Source organism: Alligator mississippiensis, chromosome 10 (genome assembly GCF_030867095.1).
Source record: "Alligator mississippiensis isolate rAllMis1 chromosome 10, rAllMis1, whole genome shotgun sequence".
NCBI lineage: Eukaryota > Metazoa > Chordata > Crocodylia > Alligatoridae > Alligator > Alligator mississippiensis.
The window spans coordinates 43,068,560-43,092,681 of NC_081833.1; the positions used below are offsets into that span (position 1 = coordinate 43,068,560).

The window sequence follows — 24,122 nt, forward strand, 5'->3', positions numbered from 1 at the left end:
CCAGGGACTGTCTGGCTTTTCCCTGTCTCACTCACCACTCGAGCAGCTGAGGTGGGGGAGCCATGTGTAGACGAAACGAGAGGTGTGTATGCACGACACTTTAAAGAGGGCTAAATGCTTTTGCACCACTTTAATGGTGTCAGTGTTTGCACATCTCGGCAGTGTATTGCACATTAATTCCAGGTGCTGTAGGAAATTCAGCGGCGTAATACTCCTTAAATGACTTGGGGCGCAGCAAACTAAAACTCCTCCTTAATTTGAGTTTTAGTTTGTTTCCCCTACAGCTGCGGAGCAAAGCACCAGGCTCTGTGCAGGTCAGGGGCTCTGCAGGAAGCCCTGCAGGCAGCCTGGCAGCATCCTGGGAAAGCAGGCTCCAGCCAAGAAAAGTGACAAATCTGATCCTCCACCCCGCCGAAGCCTGCCTGCCTGCCTGAGCTGCGCAGGAGTCTGGTGCTTCCCTCTGCGGCTGCAGTGCCCCCAGGACCACCAGAGCCGAGTGCCTGCAGGTGGGTGCCACCTAGGGGGGCCCGCCGCTCCCGCAGAGGGAAGCACCAGCTCTCCCCAGCCCAGCCCAGCCCAGCCCAGGGACCACTCCACCTGCTGGCAGCTTGCCTTCCCCTCCCTGCCAAAGGGGCAGGTAAGAGGCAGGGGTGTATGACACAGGGGTTTAATCAGCCCTAAATTGAAGCAGTGTTTTTTAAAACCCACTGCTTCAATTTAGGGCCCCCATTTCATCTACAAACGCCCCTTGTCAGGGCTGCAGGTTGTCTTATGTAGAGTTTAGAGTATGGGTGTGTACAGGATAGTCTGGACAGGGATGCTCCTGCCTCAAGCAGGGGCTAGGCTAGATGTGAGCTCTAGAGATCCCTCCCAGCCCCACTCCTCTAGGTTTCCATGACCTGATCCAGAGAGGAATGCCCTGGTGCTGCACAGTCCCTGCTCTCCTCCTTCTTATCCATGTTGGCTTCCCGCAGCCACCAGCAGGGGTTGGGGCCCTTCCCCTCCGGCCCTGCCCCCATGTATTTTAAGGGCCCAGAGGGAGCAAGAGGGGCCAGACCCGCACCCTGGACAGGCAAGGTGGAGGTGGGGACTCCTTGCTGTTGAGCTGCTGTCTCTTTGAGGGTGACTTGTGTAGGAGTGGCGGCGGCTTCCTGATTTCTGTGACGTAACAATGGGGAGAATGCAGAGCATTTGGAAGTGGGCACCAGTCCCAGGGGCACCTGCCAAGTGGCTTTTCCTCCCTCTGGGGCCATGCCCAGGCCCAGGCCCAATGCAGGGCAGGTTTCCCCAAAGACAGGGACAGTGGTGACACCAATCAGGAGACAAGTAGCAATCCATCCCCCTCCCCCAACGCTTGCTGCCAGCTCCACCTGAGTCACTCTCACACACGTCTGGAGAGCTGCGGCCGCTGCTGGGAAAGTTGCCAGCACTCACCTACAGAGTCACCTGATTGCAGTCTCCTCTTTCAGACCAGCAGGGCCAGCCACTGAGAGCAGTGGTGGGGCTCAGCCTGATTGGGAACAGCAGCAGTGGCAGGTCCCCTGGGAGGAGCCAGCTGACCCCTGCAGCACATGGGGCAGTCTGGAACTGACCACCCAGTAGCTCCACTGCTGCCACCCAGGGCTTCCCCAGCTAAGCAGCATGCCTGAGTGCAGCACCTGGAGCAGCTGCAAAAGGCCCAGGGGCAGCAGCCAGGGCATTATAAGCAGGGAAGTGGCCCCAGCCAGGCCAGACCCAGGTGGACTCCAGGGCTGCTTTCCTGCTTGTAATATCCTGGCTGCTGCCCCTAGGTCCCACATGGCTGCTCCTGTTCTGTTAGATTTAAACCAGTTTCTGATCACTAGTAACTTCTGTCCCTAGCCTTACTAGCGGTGATTCTGTCCCAGCCTTACTAGCAGTAAGTGGCTCTAATCATGAGTAAATTTGCTACCTGGAAATGCAAGTAGCAAATTTACTCAAGATTACTTACTGAGCAGTAGTGCATATGTAGACACCTGACCAGGAGCAAATGTGCTCCGGGGCAGCAAGGGGTAGGAGATTGCTTCCTGCCCCTGGAGCTGTCTGCTGCCATAGTAGGCTCTGCCACTAGAGCCCAGGTGGGGACAATGCCTCCCCTGCCCCAGCAGCAGGGAACTCCCAGCTCCCTGTCCATGATTGTAGGGCCTGGGCTGGGAGAGCCTTACCTCCCAGCACCAGCTCTGTGGTTGTGGGGCCAGTACTAGGAGGTTCTTCTCTCCCAGTGCTAGCTCTGCAACCACAGAGCTGGCACTGGGAGATAAGGATCTCTGAGCCTGGGCCCCATGACCACAGGAATTGAGCTGGGAGATCAGTAAACTGCTCCTGGATTCTTTGCACGTGTAGATGTGCCCAGTGGCACACAGGGAATGATGTCACCAGTATGCCATTGGCTGCCTTTGACTCCTCTGCAGAATGATCGTGTATGGGGAAGACTTCAACATAAATCCAGAGCAATGTTTGGGACTCACACCTCTGCATGCATAGTGAGATGCCCTAACTACTCCTGTTGGCTACAAATGTCCAACTCGGGATCCTTAAAATTCTAGTTTATTAGGCGGATTGAAACACTGTAATCATAAACCTTGGGGCTGGTCCCCAAACACACACACATGCACACACATACACACACACAGTAGCGGGCTACAGAATCAGGTATACCTATCCTACAAGCGCTAGAGTCTGTCGTTGAGGCTTCTTTCAGCATGGTGTTATCTTCCAGAAGGGGGTCACCGGCTGGTCCTTCTGGCTGGACAGGTCTGGTCGAGTTGGAGATCAAGAAAGAGGGCGCCACTGAGGGTCACTTTTCACTGCCTTTTATCTGTCCTTGGCAGACTTTGGTGACTCCCCAGTTTTCAAGTTTGCCCAATCCAGGGGTCATTTCCTCCCCCCCCTCGGTGGCTACTGGACAGCATCTGTCAGCCCCAGGGGTCGTCCGCATGTACGTGCAGGTTTGGGAGTCCATTGATGAATTTAGAATAGGGCTCTGGGAGTGGTCGATCTGGAGATATTCAGCCCAAAAGTTGGTCTCTGGCGTTAAGTCAGGCCAGGGCTTCTAGCCCTTGATCAGTGATGTTTAGAGATTTCCCGGTTGTTACATTGTCTTCTATTGAGTTCTTCCCTTGGTTGATCTGCAGCTTCCAGGTGATAATTGCTGTGTGTTACCTGGTTACACATTCAATCACTGATTCACTCGCTCTTTCAGGGGCTGCCTGATACAGGGAAGGACAGTTTGATTCCTACCCTTTTGTTAACATTGTTACAATGTATAACTTACTAAAACACATTTAGTTGAAAGTTGAAAGGTGAGGAGTATAAAATATAAGCTACAAATGCCATGGCAACAAAATAGATAAAAATACCAAAATACAAGGGGAGATACAAAATGCACACATACAAATTTCAAAACACAATTCCTTATCTTAAAGTGAAAGAAAGAGGAAGGAAGGAAGAAAAGGTAGAAGAGGAAAAACATATCCGAGTAGGGGAGAGCAACTGCAGGCAAGAGGAAAAGGGGCTTTCTGCTACACTCCAGCACTAGACCCCATCTTGAAGTACAACAAAGGAAATTTATAATCTTTTAACCATATTTTCTGGACCATTATGACAACAACATCATTTCAGCATTACCAATAAATTGTTACATGATGAAACTGTGAAGCAGGGATTACAGCAGAACTCCAGTTAACAGAACTGCTTGCCCAAGACCAGATGTATTTCATACAGCTCTGCTGAATTATTCCCATTTTATAGAGTGGAAAGCTGAGTCATGTAAGAATGCAGTTCATGGTTACACAGAGAGTCTGAGCTAGGAAAGCACATAAAATGCCTGACTCTTAGTTTTCTTGCTGTGGGAGATTCAGTCTACCTGGGTTTGGGCTAAGCACTGCAGATGCAGCCAAGTACAATACAGTATACAAGAAGCCTTCTGTAGTAAAGTGTTAACATTTTAGCCCTGACAGGGGAATTGTTTCCTTCTGGAGGTTTTAGGATGTGATGTGGTGGTGACAAACAAAGTGGGGAAGGGTGTAGGCTGTAATCAGTTTCTTCACATGAAGGATATAAAAATAGCTTTGCTTTCACTGTGAGACGGGGAAGGAATTTCTTTCCTAAGGAGGACAAACATTATAGTTACCAGATCTCCTCCCCCGCTCCACCCTCTGAAACGTAGCAGGCTGGACTGCGATGTAGATGAGCCCAGTCCCCTGGAGGGGCTGGCGGGAGCAGCAGCGAGGGGAGGCACAGAGGAAGAAGGGTTCTGCTGCAACCGGTATGCTGGGCTCCCCTTCCCTTGCTTCATAGTGGAGGAACTAAAACCACATCCAGAAACCTTATGAATCGCTTAGGAGCAGGGAAACATAGCAACTGCCTCTCTGGGAAGCTGCACGGACTTCATGAACCTCTCGGGGCCTTTCCCCGGGCTGCTTCCTGGGGGCTGGCGTGGACGCGGCGGTTGGGATGGGTCTTTCACCTCTCTGTCTCTGTAGATACAACCTTTGTTGCACTTCTAGCCTTGCCAGTAACTGGTGATGGGAGAGATACTGCAATGAAATCTGATAGGCCAGAGAAGCTTTAAATCATCACGCTTCTGCTCTGGCTACCAAAAGCGCATGCTTTTGCTGGCTTGGTAAGCTAGCCCTATCCTTTCCTCCGTCCCTCTGATTGGCTGGGGGATTTGCTTTTTTTGCTTGTCTGAGAGGCACAGCGCTGTCAGGACATGTAACAGTTGCTGGCTCCGCTCATCGGTCATGTGGGCTGGTGGGGTGAGGAAATCATCTGGGGAGGGCTGATGGCTCATAGGAACCAATCTAAATCCGTGAGGCTGACGCTTCCTGGAAAGAACGGGCAATTAACGCTTTAGAGTCTGAACTGAAGTAAGCAAACAATGTCACCAATGCCAAGCACCCGGAAATCGAGCCCTGCAAATAACGTAGTTATAGAAAAGGAGCATGCTCAGGATTTTCTTCCTTTGCCTTCGTGTTTCTGAGCTTATAGGCTGTACTCAAGTCATGTATTTCAAGCTTCCTTGTACAATCAAAGGATTCTGTTTCACAAGACTGGGATCCGGGGCTTTGAGACAATGATCACTCAGGATTAAGTTAGAAGAGCTGGCAACACAAGAGGCTGGATATGGGAGGGGTGATAATGGGTTATCTGATACGTAGGCAGGAATCAAAATGGCAAGAGAATTTATTAAAACAGCTGGAAATAAGAGTACTGAAAACAACCATTGTAAGGCATTGCCAGAGGCAACAGGGAAGAAATACGCAACTGGGGAAAGCAAAAACAATTTTGCTATTGAGGAAGCCAGAATGTTGAACAAATGGTAGGAAAGTATTTGGAGGAGAAGGGAGGACACAAGCAGATGTGATATCTGGTTAGACAGAATGGTAGCTGCAATATTGTCACCCTTAAACATTTAAATATTACAACTTGGGTCTTAAATCATACAATGTTTTTAAAAAATGTATTGAAGTTACTTTTTCTTTCTAGTTTCTAAATCATAGATGTATGTTTAGGTTGCCTTTTCAGGTATGTTTCTGACCATAAAGACTAGAAATTTCCCTTAAAGATTAAAAGGAAAGCTGAGATTTGTGTACCACAACATGACCCGAAGAGTTGGGGAATTTGAAAACAATACTCGCTGTCACAAATCTGATGATTAAATTCTGAAAACTAGCAGCTCTGCTGCTGTAATCTGGGCAGGAAGGAGCCTGCACATTTTAAAGTACTTTTATTTTAAAACTCCCCATTTGTTCTTGAGAAGCTTGAAAGAGAAGAATAAACGTCCTATTTGTACAGAAGTATACAAGATAAGTAGAGAGTGAACTCCAGTGAGGAACGAGGAGTAATGTTGCTAAGATATGTGATGTTTTGTGCTGTACGTCTCAGAATGCTTTCCACGTATATACTTTTCCCTTTAATTCTCACAGAAGTATAATGAAATGAAAAGTACATCCATATTCAAGACATTTACATATAATTTTGTGAGTGGCATGATCACAGGAATAATAACTGTCTACCAGATTACTAAGTCTTAGCTACCGGCCGCTGTAGCTAATAACCACTATAGCTAAAGTCGCAAAAGTTTTCATTTTAATTCTTTGTTCTTGTGTACAACGGAAAATTCATGCTTGAGGTTGTTTTAGACTCAAGATTGTTTCTTTTTTTTCTTCTCAGAGCTTAGAGGGGAAAAAAGAAAGAACCCCCCCCCCCATGTTTTGAATTCAAATGGTAGTAAAAAAATTATCTTCATTAACCAGAGCGCAGTGATTACAGTGTTTAGGACTAATTGAATAGAAAAAGATGCAAACATTTTCAAATATTTCTCATTGCGCTAAAAAAATTGGAAATTGAATTCTTGAAAAATTTCCAACATGAAAAATATAAGATGCTTGGTTAAAAAAATGAGGAAAAATATTGGACAAAACTTTGTCTCAATTTTACCCCAATTCTTTTTCCATCAGATTTCAGTTAGTTGAACTTTCAAGATTAAAAATGTTCTGACCAGCTTTAATAGGAGTGTTATTAAAAAAGCCAAGGGTTGGCTTGATTTGGCAAATAATTAATGATTTTTTTCCCATCCCGATATGTTTTCTTATTTTGAGGACATTATTTGCAGCGTGGAAGATTGTCCAACTGAATGAGAAAGATGCCTGCTCCTACATCACACCTTTGGAATTACATCCCAGAAGAAATCCTTATCCATATATTTTACTACCTGTCTCTTCGAGACAGATACACAGCATTCCAAGTGTGCAGACACTGGGCTGCAGCAGTTACTACTAGTTCAGTGTGGCATTTCACGGAGATCAGGTGAGGGGGGTGGTTTCTAATGCTTGAAGCTGTGGATGGAGACAAATATGGGAATATATCAATATCAATCAGTATCAATGCCATGAGTGCAGTGCCATATAATCTGTTTTCTGCGTAATTGTTTTTTGTACAAAAGCAGCATTACTAGTTATGGCCTACACAAACATAGACATATAACCTGTGTCAGTAACATTACTGCAAATGGTAGATTCTGTTTGTGGTAGGGAAAATAAAGTTTTTGTTGATAGCATGATTCTTTAAAAAGAAAATATTAAGAATTGTGAGTCAAAGAAAAGAAACTCAAGGAAAAAATGGTTTTAGTATCCAGCTCTATTTATAGTACTTTTAATCAGTAGAACATAGAGGTGTTTTTATAAAAGAGGTCAGTATCATTATTCCTACTTTGCTGAAGGGGGAACTGAGGCGTGGTGGAGGTGAAGAAACTTCCTAAGCTTGCTCAGCAATTTGGGAATAGACCTCAGGTCTCCTGAGTCCTAGTTCCATGCTCTCTCAGGCCACACTGGGTACATCTACATGTACCCTTTGACTAATTAGCCCTGCAGTACAGCATCATTGTCTATGCATGCACTGGTATTAGGGCACAGTAAATTAATTAACTCTGCTGTAGGATAGTATTTTCCCCAACTTTTCCTACCGTGAAGTAATTACATGCGCAGAAAGACATGGGTCGATGGTGACAGGGGCTGGCTGGGGCACAAGAGTGCTAATGTACAGGGGCTGCTTGTTGCCTAGCCCTGTAGTGTAGCACCCTTGTGCCCCAGCCAGCTCCTCTGCTGCCCTCCACAGCCATTCGGAGCCCAGGGCTGACCCCTCTGGCTTTCCGCCAGCCCAGGGCTGCTCCACCCTGGCTCAGAGTGCTGTAGTCCCACGTACACGTGTAAACACTGTGCCCTTGAGCTGCTGACTCTGGCACAAACTGCACCAGAGTTTATTTCTTCACACTAATGGCACACGTAGATGCAGCCACTCAAGTGCAAAGGAAAAGCTGCAGCAATCTTAGTATGCATTCCCAGGTCACTGGAATAATTATTGTGGTGCCACCAAAGCTGGATTCACAAGTTCAGGAATAGTGAAGTAGTGATTTGAATTGTACTTCATGAATCTGACTGAAATAGATGTTGAAAATAAGCTTTATGAAAACCACCAGCACCCCACACCTGCAGGTCTGTACATCCTGCTAGGCTCCAAAACTCATTCTGCTCTGGTTACTGTTATTTGTTATAGTGCCTGAGGAATTGTAGGACCATTGGGCTAATCGCCAGGGCCGTCCCTAGGAGGGAATGAATTGGGGCAACTGCTCCAGGCCCCGTGCTTTGTGAGGGTGCTCTGCGGAGTCGGGCAGAGAGGCAGCTCCACGTCCAGCCACTTGTTACCCCCCAACCCCTGCTGCCGACATACAAAGTCAGCGATTACGGCTAATCGGCATACAAAGTCAGTGAGAATCTGTCTCAACAAGCTAGAACCTAAATAGATGTGTTGGAAGGGAAGCAGAGTCTTGAGGGGGTGAAGTGGTTGGTCCTGTAACAGTCAGCAGGCCACTGGTTGGCCTGGAAAAAGGACTCAGCACTTCTGACACCAGGCTAATGTGGGATCCACTATGCCATGCTGCTACTGCAGACATTAAACGAGACCCAAACTCTAAGATAGCACAAAAGTGTAGTATTAATAGTAGTAGCAGTAGCAGCAGTAATAATAATGGAGAGTCCTTCAAAGTAAAGTCCCTGCTTTGTGCTCACTTATAGTAGCTCCAGCAAATGACTGTTTTTATAATGCTCTTCTAGTTGTGATTCAGAGGATGAGGAGAGCATGCTGCAGAGTTTACACCAGTTCCTAAGCCAAATCAAACACCTGAAGATTGTATTTGACCAGTCCAAGGAGATTAACCGGAAGAACGTCACTCACATCCTAGACATGTTGGCTATGCAGAACCACAAATTGCAGAAGCTGTGTATTATGTGCCAAGGAGAGAACCCTTACTTCTACTCTGGCCAAGACATCCTACAGAGCATACGGAATATATGTCAAAGTGAGAACCACATAGACCTTCAGCACATTGATTTTCGGAGAATGCCATTCACCCTTGATGATGGGCTTGTTGGACTCATAGCTGCCAGCAGTCCAAACTTGCACAGTTTGTTCATCAACAACCGGACACTGGTTTGCAACGTTAAGCCAGAAACCATTATAGAGGTTCTGAGAATGTGTCCTAAATTGTCTACCTTAGGAGTCTACTATGCCAGTCTGTCTGATGATGTCTTTCTGGAATTGATCAAGCCAAACAGAGGGCCTTTCACAGGCTTAGATATTTTCTGTGAACGTCTGGACAAATACATCCCAGTCATTTCTGAAGAGCTTTGGGCTGCTGTCACCCAGAAGCATCCTCACCTCTGTGTAGACCTGGAGTTTGACCATACAGTTCCTGCCTGGAAGATACCACGAATCCTAAAACCAAATATACCTGTGGACACTTTACAACTTAATACTTTCACTTATATGGTGAACCAGGTTAGATTTGTCACCAACAGTTACAGCACCATGTTGAAAAGACTGGTGCTCCACACTACTCCTTCAGAGGACTTGAATGCCTCACTAATCGACCTGGCAAAGAAATGTGCCAATCTGATAGAGATTCATTGTTACTGTGTGGTGAGTCAGGACGTGGTAGGTGCCTTTCTTGAGCACTGTCCCAATCTTAAAGGATATACACTCAAGATTACCAAAGAACAACATCCTTGGAAACCAGTAGTAGTTCAGTGATTTCCTCATCCTAACTTATGGATTTCATGGACGCACAGATTCACGGTGAATGGAGTTTGAATTTTTAGGGACCTTTCCTCAAAACCCATACCCCAGTCTTTTCACTAGCTCTGCACAAGCACAGATGTACACAGACACCTTCTCTCTTCAGCCCTAGCCATCCTTCTGTAAAAAGTACAGAGTTTGCAACTTTGCTCCAGAAATGGAGGTTTTAGACTTGGAAGTAACATGCAAAAGATTAAAGGAATTGGAATGTGTCTTTTTTGTTTGTTCCTGAGATAATATGGAGGTTCATTTTTCTGTTCCTTTATTTAAGTTAGCAATATCAGGAATGTTAACTTTGCACTTTTTTTTCCTTGAGGACCTCAGGACTGTGTATTGTTATTAATTTAAATTTTACAGTGTGGTAGCACCCAGGCCAGCCCTTGAAGCCATATTCTATTGGGTGCTATTGTAGCTCCTTAAATGAAGGGGAAGGAATTGGTTATCTTTAACAAAGCCTTTCATTAGCTAGAATGCCCATATTTCATTGTGACAAACTATAGGATTTATTGTATTACAATATTTCTGTTTTAAATGTGTTCATGTTATCATGTTGTGTGCCTCAGTTTACCCATGAACCTAGTATATGGTAAAGGAATGGGTTAAGAGGCAGTGAAGCAAGAGATCTATTTACAGTGTGGGACAAGACCAGACAGACCTCTAGCATCAAGAGAGACTTGAATAGATTTGTTGTGCCAAGCTCTGAAAAGTGGAGGAGGAAGGAGAGTGGTCTTACTCTATGCTGTCCCCATACCCTGCTCCTACAGCTGGGCAGCGTAGGGCCATTTCTGCCATAGCACTGACTGGGAATGGCTGGGAAAAGCATTTTTCTGTGCCCTCTAAGTCAGCAACTAGAGTGACTGCCTTGCTTTCCTGCCCCACTCCCCCTGCCAGTTGTGCTACTGTTTACCTGTACGTTTGTCCATACCCTTATTCTTGGAAGTGGTGTCCCACTGAAGCCAGCAAAACAACTTGTGTGATCCAACATAAGTCAGGGCTCCAGAGCTTGGCTCGAACAAATACATCTGTGCATAACCCACTCCCAACAACAACTCATCCTCTGACAACATTCAAGAAAATATCAATGCCAAAAAACCCCCAAAAAATCAGATTGGACACCTCGCAGTGGACAAAACCCTAACCTTGACCGCTACATTGACTACTTCAGGGAAAGAATGAACAATGAAATAATCAGCAACACGCGCCACCACAACAACCTCTCTCTACCAGAGAAAAAGGCCATAGAATCTCTAAGATCTAACCACCAAATAGTAATAAAACCAGCAGATAAAGGAGGAGCCATAGTCATCCTAAACCATGAGGATTACATAAAGGAAGCCAACAGACAGCTCTCTGACACCACCTACTACAAAGAACTACAAGAAGATCCTACTCCCTTTTTCACCAAAAAATTCAACAATACCATCAAATCATTTCCACCAAGATTACAAGAAAAACTACAGACCTTGATCCCCCCGCTACCTAACCCAGGGACTTGTTACATGCTCCCTAAAATCCACAAACAAGGGAACCCTGGCAGACCTATCATATCCAACCATGGGACCCTAACTGAGGAAATATTAGGTTTTGTTGAATCCATCCTAAAACCGCTTGTCACCCACAGAGCAAGTTTTGTCCAAGACACCACAGACTTGCTACGGAAACTTAAAAACATAGACCACCTTCCCAGCAACACACTCCTAGCCACCATGGACGTTACCAGCCTATATACCAACATCCCACACCAGGATGGCATCCATGCCTGCCTTACATATCTACAGGAACAAGATTACAACTCAGAATACAGACCCAAAGATATCACTGAGCTTATACACTTCATCCTCACACGCAACAATTTCACTTTTAATAATCAACACTTCCTCCAGATGATGGGAACAGCTATGGGCACTAAAATGGCCCCACAGTATGCCAACCTTTTTATGAGCCACCTGGAAGAAGACTTCCTCAAGAACTGCACCATCAAACCCTTGCTGTACTTACAATATATCGATGACATCTTCATCATTTGGAGTGAGAACCTGGAATCTCTAATTGAGTTCCACCAGAAATTCAACAGGCACCATCCCTCCATCCGACTTTCTTTAGAATACTCCAGCACCAACATCCCCTTTTTAGACACAAGGATCAGTATCCAGAAGGGTAAAATACAGACCACAGTATACAAGAAACCCACAGACCAACATACATATCTGCACAGAACCAGCAATCACCTGAAACACACCAAAAAAGCTGTGTTATACAGCCAAGCCCTCAGATACCACCGCATTTGTGCTGAAGAAAACACCCAGGATTGCCACCTCACCAATCTTAAAAAGGCTTTCACCCAGCAAGGACACTCCTCCAGAGAGGTAGATCGCACATTTGAAAGAGCCACCTGGATACCACTTGAAGAACTGCTGCAGTACAGAAAAAAATCCCCCACAAATCGAACACTGCTGGTTATGAAGTATCACCCATCCCTTGAACCTGTACGGAAAATCCTCAAAAAATTGCAACCCATATTAGAAAAAGACCCTATTCTTAAAAAGATCTTCCCAGAGCCACCCATCCTAGCCTTCAGACAAGCACCGAACCTCGCCAACCTCATCACCAGAAGCAAACTTCCTCAACCCCAGAACACACCAAAAGGATCCAGACTGTGCCATGACAAGAAATGCAAAACCTGCCCCCACATCTCCACCACCTCCACTATTACTATTACTATTACACTATTACACTATTACTCCACAACAGAGCCATCAGCATCCCAGGATCTTACAGCTGCACCTCCAGGAATGTAGTATGCCTCATCCAATGCACCAAATGCCCTGATGGAAGATATGTAGGAGAGACCAGACAACAAGTGTGCACCAGAATGAACGCACACCGGAAATCCATCAAAGGCAGAAACACCCAATTACCGGTGGGGGCACATTTCTCACAGGAAGGCCACTCTCTCTCCAATCTCTCAGTCCTGATCCTCAAGGGAAACTTACACAACACATCCCAGAGACGAGCCTATGAGCTCCATTTCATCAACCTGCTGGATACTAGAGATCAGGGACTAAACATAGACATTGGATTTTTGATACATTACAATCTGCCTGGCAACTGACTCCCCAACCCAGCCCCTGGCTTCTTTACTTTTCATTCCATCCAGGAAGAGCACACAGCAACTGCTGCAGCGTCCTTAGCCTGACGAAGGGTTTTTGAACCCAAAAGCTTGCTTAATAACTATTCTCCAACCATTTGGGTTGGTCTAATAAAAGATATCAAATTCACCCAAGGAACCTTGTCTGTCTGTGCATAATTAGCATCTGGAATAATAGCATGTTATGGCATGCTGTAGTTTGGGTAACACACATGACATAATTTCATAGTTGGCAGGGTCAGAAGGGACCTGAGCAGATCATCGAGTCCAACCCCCTGCCATGGCAGGAAAGTACTGGGGTCAAACAACCCCGGCGAGGTGTTCATCCAGCCTTCTCTTAAAGACCCCCAGCATAGGAGCCAGCACCACCTCTCTTGGAAGTTGGTTCCAGATCCTAGCTGCCCTGACAGTGAAGTAGCGCCTCCTGACATCTAGCCTAAATCTACCCTCTGCCAGCTTGTGAACATTATTTCTTGTCACTCCTGGTAGTGCTCAGGGGAACAGGGACTCCCCCAATGCCTGATGGTCCCCTCTGGCCAGTTTGTAAACAGCCACTAGATCCCCCCTCAGCCTTCTCTTGTGGAGGCTGAACAGGTTCAGGTCCCTTAACCTCTCCTTGTAGGGCCTGCCCTGCTAACTCCTGATCATGCGGGTGGCCCTCCTCTGGACCCTCTCCATGTTCTCCACATCCCTCCTGAAGTGCGGTGGCCAGAACTGGACACAGTACTCCAACTGCGGCCTGACCAGTGTGGCATAGACAGGAAGGATCACCTCCTTGGACCTGCTTAAGATGCACCTGTGGATGCATGACAAGGTATGGTTGGCCTTCCTGACCACTTCCTCACACTATCGGCTCATGTTCATTTTGGCATCAATAATGACTCCAAGATCCTTTTCTGCCTCTGCACTGACAAGAAGGGAGTTCCCCAGCCTGTAGGTATGCTGCTGGTTCTTCCTCCCCAGGTGCAGTACCCTGCACTTGTCAGTGTTAAAACCCATCCTCTTCTCATCTGCCCATCCTGTAACCTGTCCAGGTCCAATTGAAGCCTATTCCTCCCTTTTAGCATGCCCACTTCTCCCCACATCTTAGTGTCATCTGCAAATTTGAACAGGGTGCTTTTTACCCCGTCCAAGTCGCTGATGAAGATGTTGAATAGTGTAGGCCCGAGGACTGAGCCCTGCAGAATCCCACTGCTCACATCCCTCCAGGTCGAATATGACCCATCCACCACCACTCTCTGGGTGCGGCCCTCCAGCCAGTTAGTGATCCATTTGACTGTAGGTGTTGATGCCATAGTCCCCTAGTTTTTTAATGAGAATGGGGTGAGACACAGTGTTGAAGGCCTTCCTAAAGTCCAGAAAGACTACGTCCACTGCTACACCTGCATCTAAGGATTTTGTGACCTGGTCATAGAAGGCCACCAGGTTGGTCTGACAGGACCTGCCTCTAATGAACCCATGTTGGTCGCCCCTAAGCATAATCTCCCCTGCTGGCCCCTCGCAGACATGCACCAGGATAACTCCCAAAAAGCTTACCCAGGACTAAGGTAAGACTGACTGGCCTATAGTTTTCTGGGTCCTCCTTCCTCCCTTTTTTGAAAATGGGAACCACATTGGCCCTTTTCCAGTCCTCTGGCACCACGCCAGAGCACCATGATCGCTCATGAAGCAGTGCCAGGGGTCCTGCAATGACCTCTACTAATTCCCTCAGCACTCTGGTGTGGAGATCGTCAGGACCTGCTGATTTAAATATGCCCCATCCCTCCAAAAGTTCCCTGACTAGGTCCTCACTGACCCTAGGCCTGGGTGTGCCTCCCCTGGGACCTATGGGGTCCCGGTGTGGGGGGTGACCCATTGCCTGCTCAGAAAAATGGAGGCAAAAAATTGTTAAATAAGTTAGCTTTGCTGTCTGGTGCGATGACCAGATTTCTTAGCGTGTCCTGCAGAGGCCCCACATTACCTGGTACCTTCTTTTTACCCCCTATGTATTTAAAAAAGGACTTCTTGTTGTCCTTGATCCGGGTAGCTAGTCCCAGTTCCATCTCTGCCTTGGCCTTCCTGACCGCTCCCCTACAGCCCCAAACAACCAAGGTATAGTCCTCCCTGGTGATGGCCGCTCCCTTCCATTGGGCATACGCCTCCTTCTTAGCTAGGAGACGTTCCCGGATGCTTTTGGTGAGCCATGGGAGCTTTTGCGCCCTCTTGCCCCCTTTGATTCACGTTGGGATTACCACCCTTTCGGCTTGGAGGATTGTCTCCTTAAGGAACGACCACTCTTCCTGGGCACCTGACTCCCCTCCCCTCCCCTCTGGGACCTCAGTGCCTCCCCGACTATTCTCCTTACCTCATTGAAATCCGCCCTCCTGAAGTCCAGGGCTGATGCCTTGCTGCAGGCCTTTGCCACCTTGCGCTGGATGGTGAATTCCAGCAGGCAATGATCACTGTCGCCCAGGTGGTTGAGCACCTGCAGACCCCTCACCAGGTTGTTGCCCGTGGCCAGGACCAGATCCAAGGTCATCTCCCCTGGTGGGGCTGTGCACCTCCTGGGTTAGATGGAGGTCCTGTATCTTGGCTAGGAGCCTACATGAGCGATCAGACCTGGCTGACTGCTCTTCCCAGCAGACGTCTGGAAAGTTCAGGTCACCCATGATGACCATGTCCTTTGACCTAACTACCTCCGTGAGCTGCCTTAAGAATTCCTGGTCTAGCTCTTCCCCTTGGTTAGGTGATCTGTAGTAGACCCCCCACTGTTAAGTCCCTTTCCCCTCGACTTCCTTGTATTCTAACCTAGAACGCTTCAGTGTGCCCCTCCTCTGACCCAGTGCCACTCGCTGAGGATGTGTATTTCTCCTTGACGTACAGCGCCACACCCCCACCTCTCCTTCCTTTCTATCCCGCCTGTACAGACTATAGCCCTTGATATTCACTGCCCAGTTGTGCATTGGGTCCCACCACATTTCGGTGAGCACCACTTTGTCTGGGTTGGTGTTAGCTAGTAGGAGTGTGAGTTTCTCCTGCTTGTTCCCCATACTACGAGCATTAGTGTAGAGGCATTTGAGGCCTCCTGAAGATGCATGCACTGGCCCCCTAATCTCAGTACTACCTGGGCCCCTGTTGCTTACCTGGGTATTTATTCTGCTCATCATCAGTCTAGGCTGGGCTGTTCTTGTGGGTGAAGCTTGGTTTAGTGGTCCAAGGCTTCCTCCGCCCTCATCTTCCCCTTCCCCCAGTGAGCCTAGTTTAAAGCCTGCTGGAGGAGATCAGCCAACCTAGAAGAGAACACACGCTTACCTTTGGGGGAAAGGTGAAACCCATCTCACCCGAGCATGTCTCTTGTCCTGATGTGTGGGTCGTTGTCTAGGAAGCCAAAGCCCGCCTCGAGATACCATTCCCAAAACCGCAAGTTGACCTCTCTGATGCAGGTCTCATGTTGTCTTCCACGTCCGCTCACTGGTAGGACAGAAGAGAATACAACCTGTGTCCCTATCACCTTCAGCATGCCCCCCAGAGCATGGTAGTCCATCATCAGGTGATCATGGCTTCTCCTGGCTGCATCATTAGTGCCCACATGTATTAGGACCATGGGGTAGTAATCGGTGGGCTGGGTAATGGCCTGGATCATCCCCATCACATCCTGAATCTTTGCTCCGGGCAGGCAGTAGACCTCGCATATTGAGGGGTCCTGGCAACAGATGGGACCCTCTGTAGCTCTCAGGATGGAGTCGCCTATGACAATCACTTGACGTTTCTTGAATATCTATTTTCATCATCCCATACTTTTTCCAGATCTAAAGCTATTTATCTGAATCTCTCTGAGTGCAGGTATGATGGGATCCACATCCAGACCAAAGCGGTTTTGCAGTCTTTAAAGCCAGTCCTGTTTTTGCCCATCTGTGGTTGCTTGTGCTTAGGACAAGTAAGCAGTGAAATGATGTTTAAATTCAGTGCCTTCACAATCTGGTCTCTGTGCTTCCTAGCATCCTGCAAGTAGGCCAGCAGGTGTTTTCCTAGTTCATTCCCATAATTTGCTACCTTCCCAGCTGAAGGTGTAAAGCATGTGTTCTCTTTGCATGACACTGCATGTTTATTCACAGCCCTGTGAGATCCACTGCAGTGCATTTTCATTTTGTGCATTGTTCTCTGTGGCTGGTGATGCCATGGCTTTGTGCTGAGTTTTTAAGAGTGTGAGCCGTGCTGGTGTTGTGATTCACAGGGGGCCTGCTCTCAACCTGATCTGGATAAAGCTCAAGGGCTCTTTCTCCCTCTTCACACACACCCACACAGACGGGTGCATTAAAAGATATGGAGTTTGTGTAACCAAAAGACTGAAAAAAACTATGCAAGATTCAGCTAATTCCCTGACAATGGATGGATATTCCAGTAACGTGCCAGCATTCCTAACTAAACTGTGGACACTGGTGGAAGATCCTGAAACAAACCATCTCATCTGCTGGAGTACTGTAAGTACAGCTAATACAGCTTGTCAGTTAAATTAATGGAACAGCAGGGCACAAACATCTCCAAGACATTGAAAAGACAGTACTATTCCACAGCGTTCATCTAGCACTTTACATTTGCAGAGCACCTTGCAATCACTAGTTGATTGACTGAAAAAGACTGTAGTTCTTTAGAGAGACTTTATGGATCTATGTAATGGTATATTTTTGTAAGCTAGAGAGACCAAGATACTCCAAGGCACTAACTGTGGGGTTATGCATTGTTTCTGGGTTTGTCTCATTTGAAATACTTTGAAGGGTATCTAATCCTCAGATCTTTAACTATTCACTTGCAGGAGTCTGCAGTTAGCACCTAAAGTCACTAGTCACAATGGGGGACCCTAGGCACTTGAACCAGTTCCTGCGGTGATCCAAGTGACATATATGTATTGTTAGTTTAGGGTTTTTTTTAATTTTATTGGGTTTTATTTGTTGTGTTTTCTGGGGGGAGAGGGTTTGCAATGATTTTTTATTGTTTTTCATTTTGGGCTTTAAAATGCTATGTGCAATCAGAGGACTAACGTGCTCACTTTTCATGTATCATTTTGAAACCTCACTGCACACCTGACTTGATTAATAGTTGCTGCAAATAATAGCATTAATTACCTTCAGCAGTGAATTACCAAATGTGATGTGTTTGTAAACTTGCTTTCCAAAAAAAGTTTATCTATAATAAACATTTGTTTTTTGTCTTAATGTATTTTGGTCTAGCTTTTTTGTCATGTATGGAGGTGTTATTCAGTGCTGTTTCCATTCAGAATGCATGGGGTGATATGCTAGTCACACTGTTGTTTGATTTATGAAATGCCATGTGGAGCTAGTATTACAGGTCTTCCCCAGGCCCTTTATTGAATCAGTGGGTTTGAATATAATGCAAATGCAGAGAGAACTTCCAGAACAAGGAGGATTATATCTTCTAAAAATAAGCCTTTTCTCTTTCATGTTTGTACTTTGCTAGATTTTCTTGCATTTGGTTAACTATTATTTTTTATTTCTCCACACTTCTTTATAGCATAATCAAGCTATATCTAGAGAGAGGAACTCAGAAAAGTTAAGGTGAATTAATGAAATGAAGTCAATTTGTGCCTTAATTAAGGGCTTTTAAAGTTCTGTGTGGGTCCTCTCATTCATACAGCAGCCTGAGTTTGCTTTAGCAAACATACTAAGGTGCCTTTAAACTGGAACAGGATTGCCTGTGGAGGTGGTTTAATGTCCTTCAACTAAGGTACATTGACTCCACATCTTTCTTTGGTTGCCTTAGCTTTCCTGGCTGCCTCATGTAGCTAAGCCCCCACTGTATCCTACTTCGACATCCACCTGATGAATCTGTAGTAACACAATCATGTCTAGGGCTAGAGCTGTAAGGAGCATTTTGAACAGAGTGCACCCAGTGGCATGAATAAAGTAAATCTAAATTTCAGCTTTTACTTAAGTTAACCAATCCTTCTAACACTTCCTAAGTGTTGACTGAGATGTTTATATATGAATAATGTTTAGCATACAGGATTATAAATGAATTGTTCCTTTTTTAGAGCTTGCAATCTGTTGTTCTGGGCATATGACTCAAGTCACATGGTATTTCTTATACTTCTTAACTGGATAGTTGGGGAAATGAGGATGAGAAATGCCAAACACACTTTTCCATAAACTAATGTCCTTGATTTCATACAAAGAACAGACATTCCCCAAACATTTGTCTGAACCAAAAAAACATTTGTGAAAATGTTTGCTAGTAGTGGATTAACAGCGGGACAAATCCATTGAATCAGACAATTAGTCAGAATTTGATCAAATGTTTATGAGCATACAGCATTGAATCAGCTTGAATTATGAGTGGGCTGAGTCCAAAGTGGGCAGAGAAGAAGTCAAGCCCCTTCAGATGTAGAGATCAGCAATAGCAGCAAGGAACTCATAATAAAAATGACAGGAGTAGTAGGGTTTGCTAATGTGCATTCTTCAATAGCAATATATTGCACATAGAAATACAGTAGTATCCTTTTAAATAGTTTGTGAGTCATCCAGTGGTGCCATGTTCTGTGCTTTAGAAGGTGCCAGAAACTAGGGAGAGCAACAGTATGCTGCCTTGCCTAATCTTTTTGTGTATATTCAGTAAACATGGCTATTCTAGGACCCAGCTGAGCCCATACGGTGCCTGTATGAAGAGGAAAAGGTCCAAAACTAACTTCTACAAAATAATAATCTCTTCCACTAAAAATATTTTCAGTTGCAAAAAATATAACCCACATGACAACGTGAATGGTGATGCTGAACTCAGCACCCTGGGGGATTATGGGTTCTATGCTTTCAAAGCGGAGAACGCTTTTAGCTTTCCCCAGCTACCTTGTGTGGATGTCACTGGTGTTTCAATATTATCTTGCAGTATAATCAAAGCAGAACTAAACAAAAAGTGTGAAGTTTGGAGGTGCCAGTTAGGACTCCAAACAGAATCCTGCAGTCTCTTCAGTATTAGAGGGTGAACCATGTGGCACTCACAGGTGTAGTGTAAAGAGCCTGGAGAAACAACGTGTCTCCAACACAAGTCTGTTCATCGCTGAGAGACTGCATGGTATGCCCATGGAAAAGTCACTTAACTTTTCTCTACCTCAGAATCCCCACCTGTAGAACTGGCACAAGATCTTAATCCACTTCAGAGGGCTGTTGTGAGGACTAATGAGTTTGTGCATAGTGCCAGAGAAGGAAAGAGCTATACATCTGCCACTGATTCACTGGAAGAGGTTCAGTGAATCACAGTAGGCAATACCAGTTCTCCATCTCCATTTCCATTCTGAGGCAAAGGAAAAAGCTTGGAAGAAAAGGGCTGTACTACAAATATTAAAGATATTACAGTTGTTTACAAAACTGAATGATCGTAAAGCCTGCTGAAGACCTCAGCTATGGATCAGAACTATCTGGACTTCCTTCATTTGTAAAAACAAAAACCAAAAGAAAAAAAGGGGGGGAGAGGGGGAGTTTATGAAAAAAGCTGCTGGGGAGTGGGGGACTGGTTTCCCCAGTGTTTTTGTGTTTGTTTCTCTGGCATCAACTAGAACTTGGAAGCTTGAAGAAATAAGGAAAAAATATATTTGCCCTGGCTGGAGTAAAGGTTCAAGTAAAATCTACTTTACAGACTCCTAAACAATATTGTGGGATGGGTCAAAAGTGGAACACTATCAGAGATGCAGGTCTGTAGCCTGACACTACTGGCAAAGCCATGGTATCTCTCTTTAATTCATAATTTTTGGTAACTATTCCACACATACTTTGAAACCTAGCCTGAAATCCTTGAGCTTCCTTTCTTCCAGAATCTGACAGAAACCCCTCTGATCACTGCAGCTTAAGATTTAAATGAATCCAAAAATATTTCTGAAAAAATGTATGTGCATTAATTCATGTTTTCATAGTTTTAAGATAGTTGGTTCTTCTAAACTATAGTACATTGGTCTAGTTATAAATGCATCTCAAGTTCTTCTGCTCCTTAATAACATAGGGCTGGATTTTATTTATCTAAGGTTTTAGTGAACAGTATCCTGAGTATCTCCAGCCAATATTTGTTATGTTTAGTCATTAAGAGATTGGTCTAGGAAAGCATTTCAGATGGAGTTTGGAAACCCAGCAAAGATATGGAAATATCCCCATCTTGCATTACTTGGATGCCATCAATCTTGACAACACAAAACAGCTGCATAGCCAACATCACCCACTGACCTTTGTGCCCTATTGAAATGCAAATCGTGAATCCCTGGATGGTAAACCATGCCAATTAGAATTTGCATGGCTCATTAAGCAACAGTTGTGGAAAGCTATTCCTGCAGCAAATTAGCACTGTCCCTTCAGCAGAGAGTGATGGTGTTTATATGTTTGACAGGTATTGGCAGACAACAGGAAGCAGTTCAAACAGACTAGATGCCCATGGACAGCAAGAAGCAGATCCTTTGCAGGTGTCAGTGAGATCATCATTATTCTGTTGACTTTAATGAAGCTACAACAGTTTGCACCATGAGAATCTGCCCGTCACTGTGGCTGCCACCAGTGACTTCAAGAGCAGCCCAACTTCAGGCTCTGCAAGGAGGTGCCCTGTATTACTGTTTTGAATTAATCCCATTGATGATTAATGGGGTGCTAGCTACTGTCAGACTGGGCCAGAAAGCTTAGTGCACAGGAAGGGGGTAGGCTCTTCACATCAGTTTAGGGCTTGTTAGCTTTCCACGTTAACTATAATTGTTATCATGACATGAGCTCCACTCTTCCACCAACATTACTCAGTGCCAGAAGTTATTTGTGTTCTCTCAAACAACAGAAGGGAGATTTTGTTCCGCTTTCTCTGTCACATACCAGCTCTTTGGTTTTATCCAAGGGTGCATGCACTTCTGTGACTACAGCTCATGTAGGTACAAAAGAGCTGGCTTTAAAATGATTGGCTCAGGTACTACTAGCAGTGTAGCCATGGCAGGACAGTGGTCAGTGTGGGATGACCACCAGTTCTCGGGCAGGTTTGCAGTCCATGTGCAGCAGCTACAGTGATAGCAGATACAAAGTATACGTCACAATTGTACAGCCTGCAGAACGCGGGCTCGGTGGCCATGGAAGGCCACAAGAAAATCCAAGAGACGGTGAGGAAAAGAGACACCATGTCACCCATGGACCTGCTCCCGGGAGGCACATGTCAAGCCATGTGGGAGCGCATCCACCGCAAGGAACTGCACAAAGATCACAGGGACCTAAATTGGCTTATAGCTCACCAAGCTCTCCTGGTGAGGGCCCAGAGACACAGAGAGGGGAGGTTGGGGAGACCCAGCTGCCCGTGGCCCAACTGCCACAGGGCCACTGAGACAATAGAATACCTCCTGTGGCTCTGCACCTGCACCAAGGAGGTAAGGAAGAGGGTAGAGCAGCTTTGTGAAGTGGTGACTGGCACCTCACCAAAAACCAGGGGAGCTCCTTGCTCCGATTTGACCAGTTTGCATCCTGTGTCAGGAGCGCCGTGTGGAAGGCCAGGAACCTGCTCCTCTACAGATAAACAGACGTAGAGGTAGTGGGCTGCGTGAAGATGGCGCTGAGCAAACTCCAGACCTACTATCAGAATTCAGTAGCAGAGGATGGAGAAGATGCAGCGAACACCATCTGGCACAGGGACACGTGACACAGGACCATACAACCCCCGCCAAGGAAAGAGGAGAGCGACGGCAGTGGAGAAGAGGACCAGACAAGTGGGACAGAGGACAGCGACAGTGACAACAGCAGCAGCAGCGAGTCCTCCAGTGGAAGCTAGAGTGACAATGACAAAGAGACCAGTTGAGCTGAGTACCTGACACCAGAAACGGGGCACGAGTAGACATGAAGGGAGGGCTGGTCGGAGAGACCAGAAAGGACTGGGTGTATTTTGTGTTTTGCACACGGTTTGTGGACACTGTAACGGGTACAGGTGGCCAGCGGACCTTTGTACAGGTGCGCGGGAGCAGGGCTTTTTTCTGTAACAGGATCGGTTAGATATATGTAACCATTTATAGAGAGAGAAAAATATTTTTACCAAAAAAAAAAGTCACTATTGTCTCTGTGGCCATCCTGAGATCAGAGCTGAAAAGCAGGCCCTGCCCACATGCTCCTGCTCCACATGCTGGAAAGATGCTGAGTGGTTGCTTTTTGGCGCGTGCCTGGGCACACCCTAGGGATCTCAATCAGAGACATGGTGGTTGTGCTCAGCACTGCTCTAACAGTTATCACAGAGCATTTTTCCAGCCTGCGATGCCTGTGGTGCAAGAGCAGGTGGGTGAAGCTTGTTTCTCAGTGGTGACTTCAGGATTGCAGCAGAGATGGTACCATCGTAATCAAAGCAATTAAGCAATTAGTGCAATTATGGCAGCATAAATATACTTGGAGCCACCAGTTGAAGACTGTTTTGGGCCACATGGCTCATTCAGTCTTCCTAAAACCATCACTCACCTGAGGAATGACCCACTCACACAGCCTTTCTTTCTGACACTGCCTAGAAGTAGATGTAGCTGAATTAAACAAGTCAACTGTGCTGAAACGTGTCATGGTACACGTTTTTTGATCACCCAGTGATCCAGATCCAGTGATCTGGATCACTGGGTGAAATACATGTCACCCCTTGCACCACCCTTTATGGTGGAGGACAAAGAGCAATGTGATTTCCTGGCATTCTTCATTCAGCCAGACCTGGGGAGTGAATTTAACTGAGTGAGAAAAATGCCACAGAGGTAATAGATGTCCATCACAATAAAGCAGCAGAGTCTATATTGCCACCTTTTGTTGTGCCACTGATTTTCCTTCCATGTAGCATAACAAAGGGTAATGATGTCTATTTGCTCATTATTTGTACTGCCCTAAAAAAATATCATGGCAGCACAAATGAGACGTCAGACAATGTTGGTTTCCACCCTATGTTACATTCCCCAAGTTTAGCAGTTGGTGGGAAGAATCACAGATCCTACCCCTTAACAGGCTTGAGTAGCTTTTGGTAGTTATGTAGGTGTTGTGTAAATAGGTAACAGGCAGGTGCTAGGAACTGATGTTCAAAAGTATGCAGTATAGGTCCTGGGTTGGTGGAGTTTCAGCAACACTTCACTATAATATGTACTACTGTAGGCTTTCTTTCCACAGGTCTGGAAATACTGGGAGCCTGGAGATGCCCTTGGGCCAGGTCATGGAGTACTGGCAACCCCTAGCATTCAGAAATCATGAGCCAAGCCCCTCCGAGTCATAATGTTTTAAAAAGCATGTGTATAGCTCTCTCAGGTCCTTTATTTTGACTTCTAGTTTGTGAACCTTTAGCTGACACCCAAGTGACATTTTCAAGCACTTTG

General features: G+C 46.0%; 2 protein-coding genes across 4 annotated transcripts in view; both read left to right on the plus strand.

Annotated features, from left to right (window-relative positions):
* The first annotated feature begins 4,093 nt into the window (after nucleotides 1–4,093).
* On the plus strand, nucleotides 4,094–12,932 carry FBXL8 (F-box and leucine rich repeat protein 8). 3 transcript variants are annotated; one of them, XM_059713742.1, is made up of 3 exons: nucleotides 4,094–4,285; nucleotides 6,638–6,831; nucleotides 8,634–12,932. In XM_059713742.1, exons 2-3 carry the CDS (start codon nucleotides 6,659–6,661, stop codon nucleotides 9,607–9,609), a joined length of 1,149 nt encoding a protein of 382 aa, XP_059569725.1. In that variant the 5' UTR covers nucleotides 4,094–4,285; nucleotides 6,638–6,658; the 3' UTR covers nucleotides 9,610–12,932. The 3 variants fall into 3 exon arrangements, with proteins under 3 accessions (XP_059569725.1, XP_014460751.1, XP_019354749.1); XM_014605265.3 differs by having other exon boundaries at nucleotides 4,095–4,285; nucleotides 6,624–6,831; XM_019499204.2 differs by lacking the exon at nucleotides 4,094–4,285 and adding an exon at nucleotides 4,292–5,341 and having other exon boundaries at nucleotides 6,624–6,831.
* An 86-nt stretch (nucleotides 12,933–13,018) lies between these two features.
* Nucleotides 13,019–24,122, plus strand: part of HSF4 (heat shock transcription factor 4) — a 38,406-nt gene continuing 27,302 nt past the window's right edge. The window contains exon 1 of the mRNA XM_059713743.1: nucleotides 13,019–17,262. Coding sequence (XP_059569726.1) covers nucleotides 17,140–17,262 — 123 coding nt within the window. The 5' untranslated portion in view covers nucleotides 13,019–17,139. The remainder of the gene's footprint in view (nucleotides 17,263–24,122) is intronic.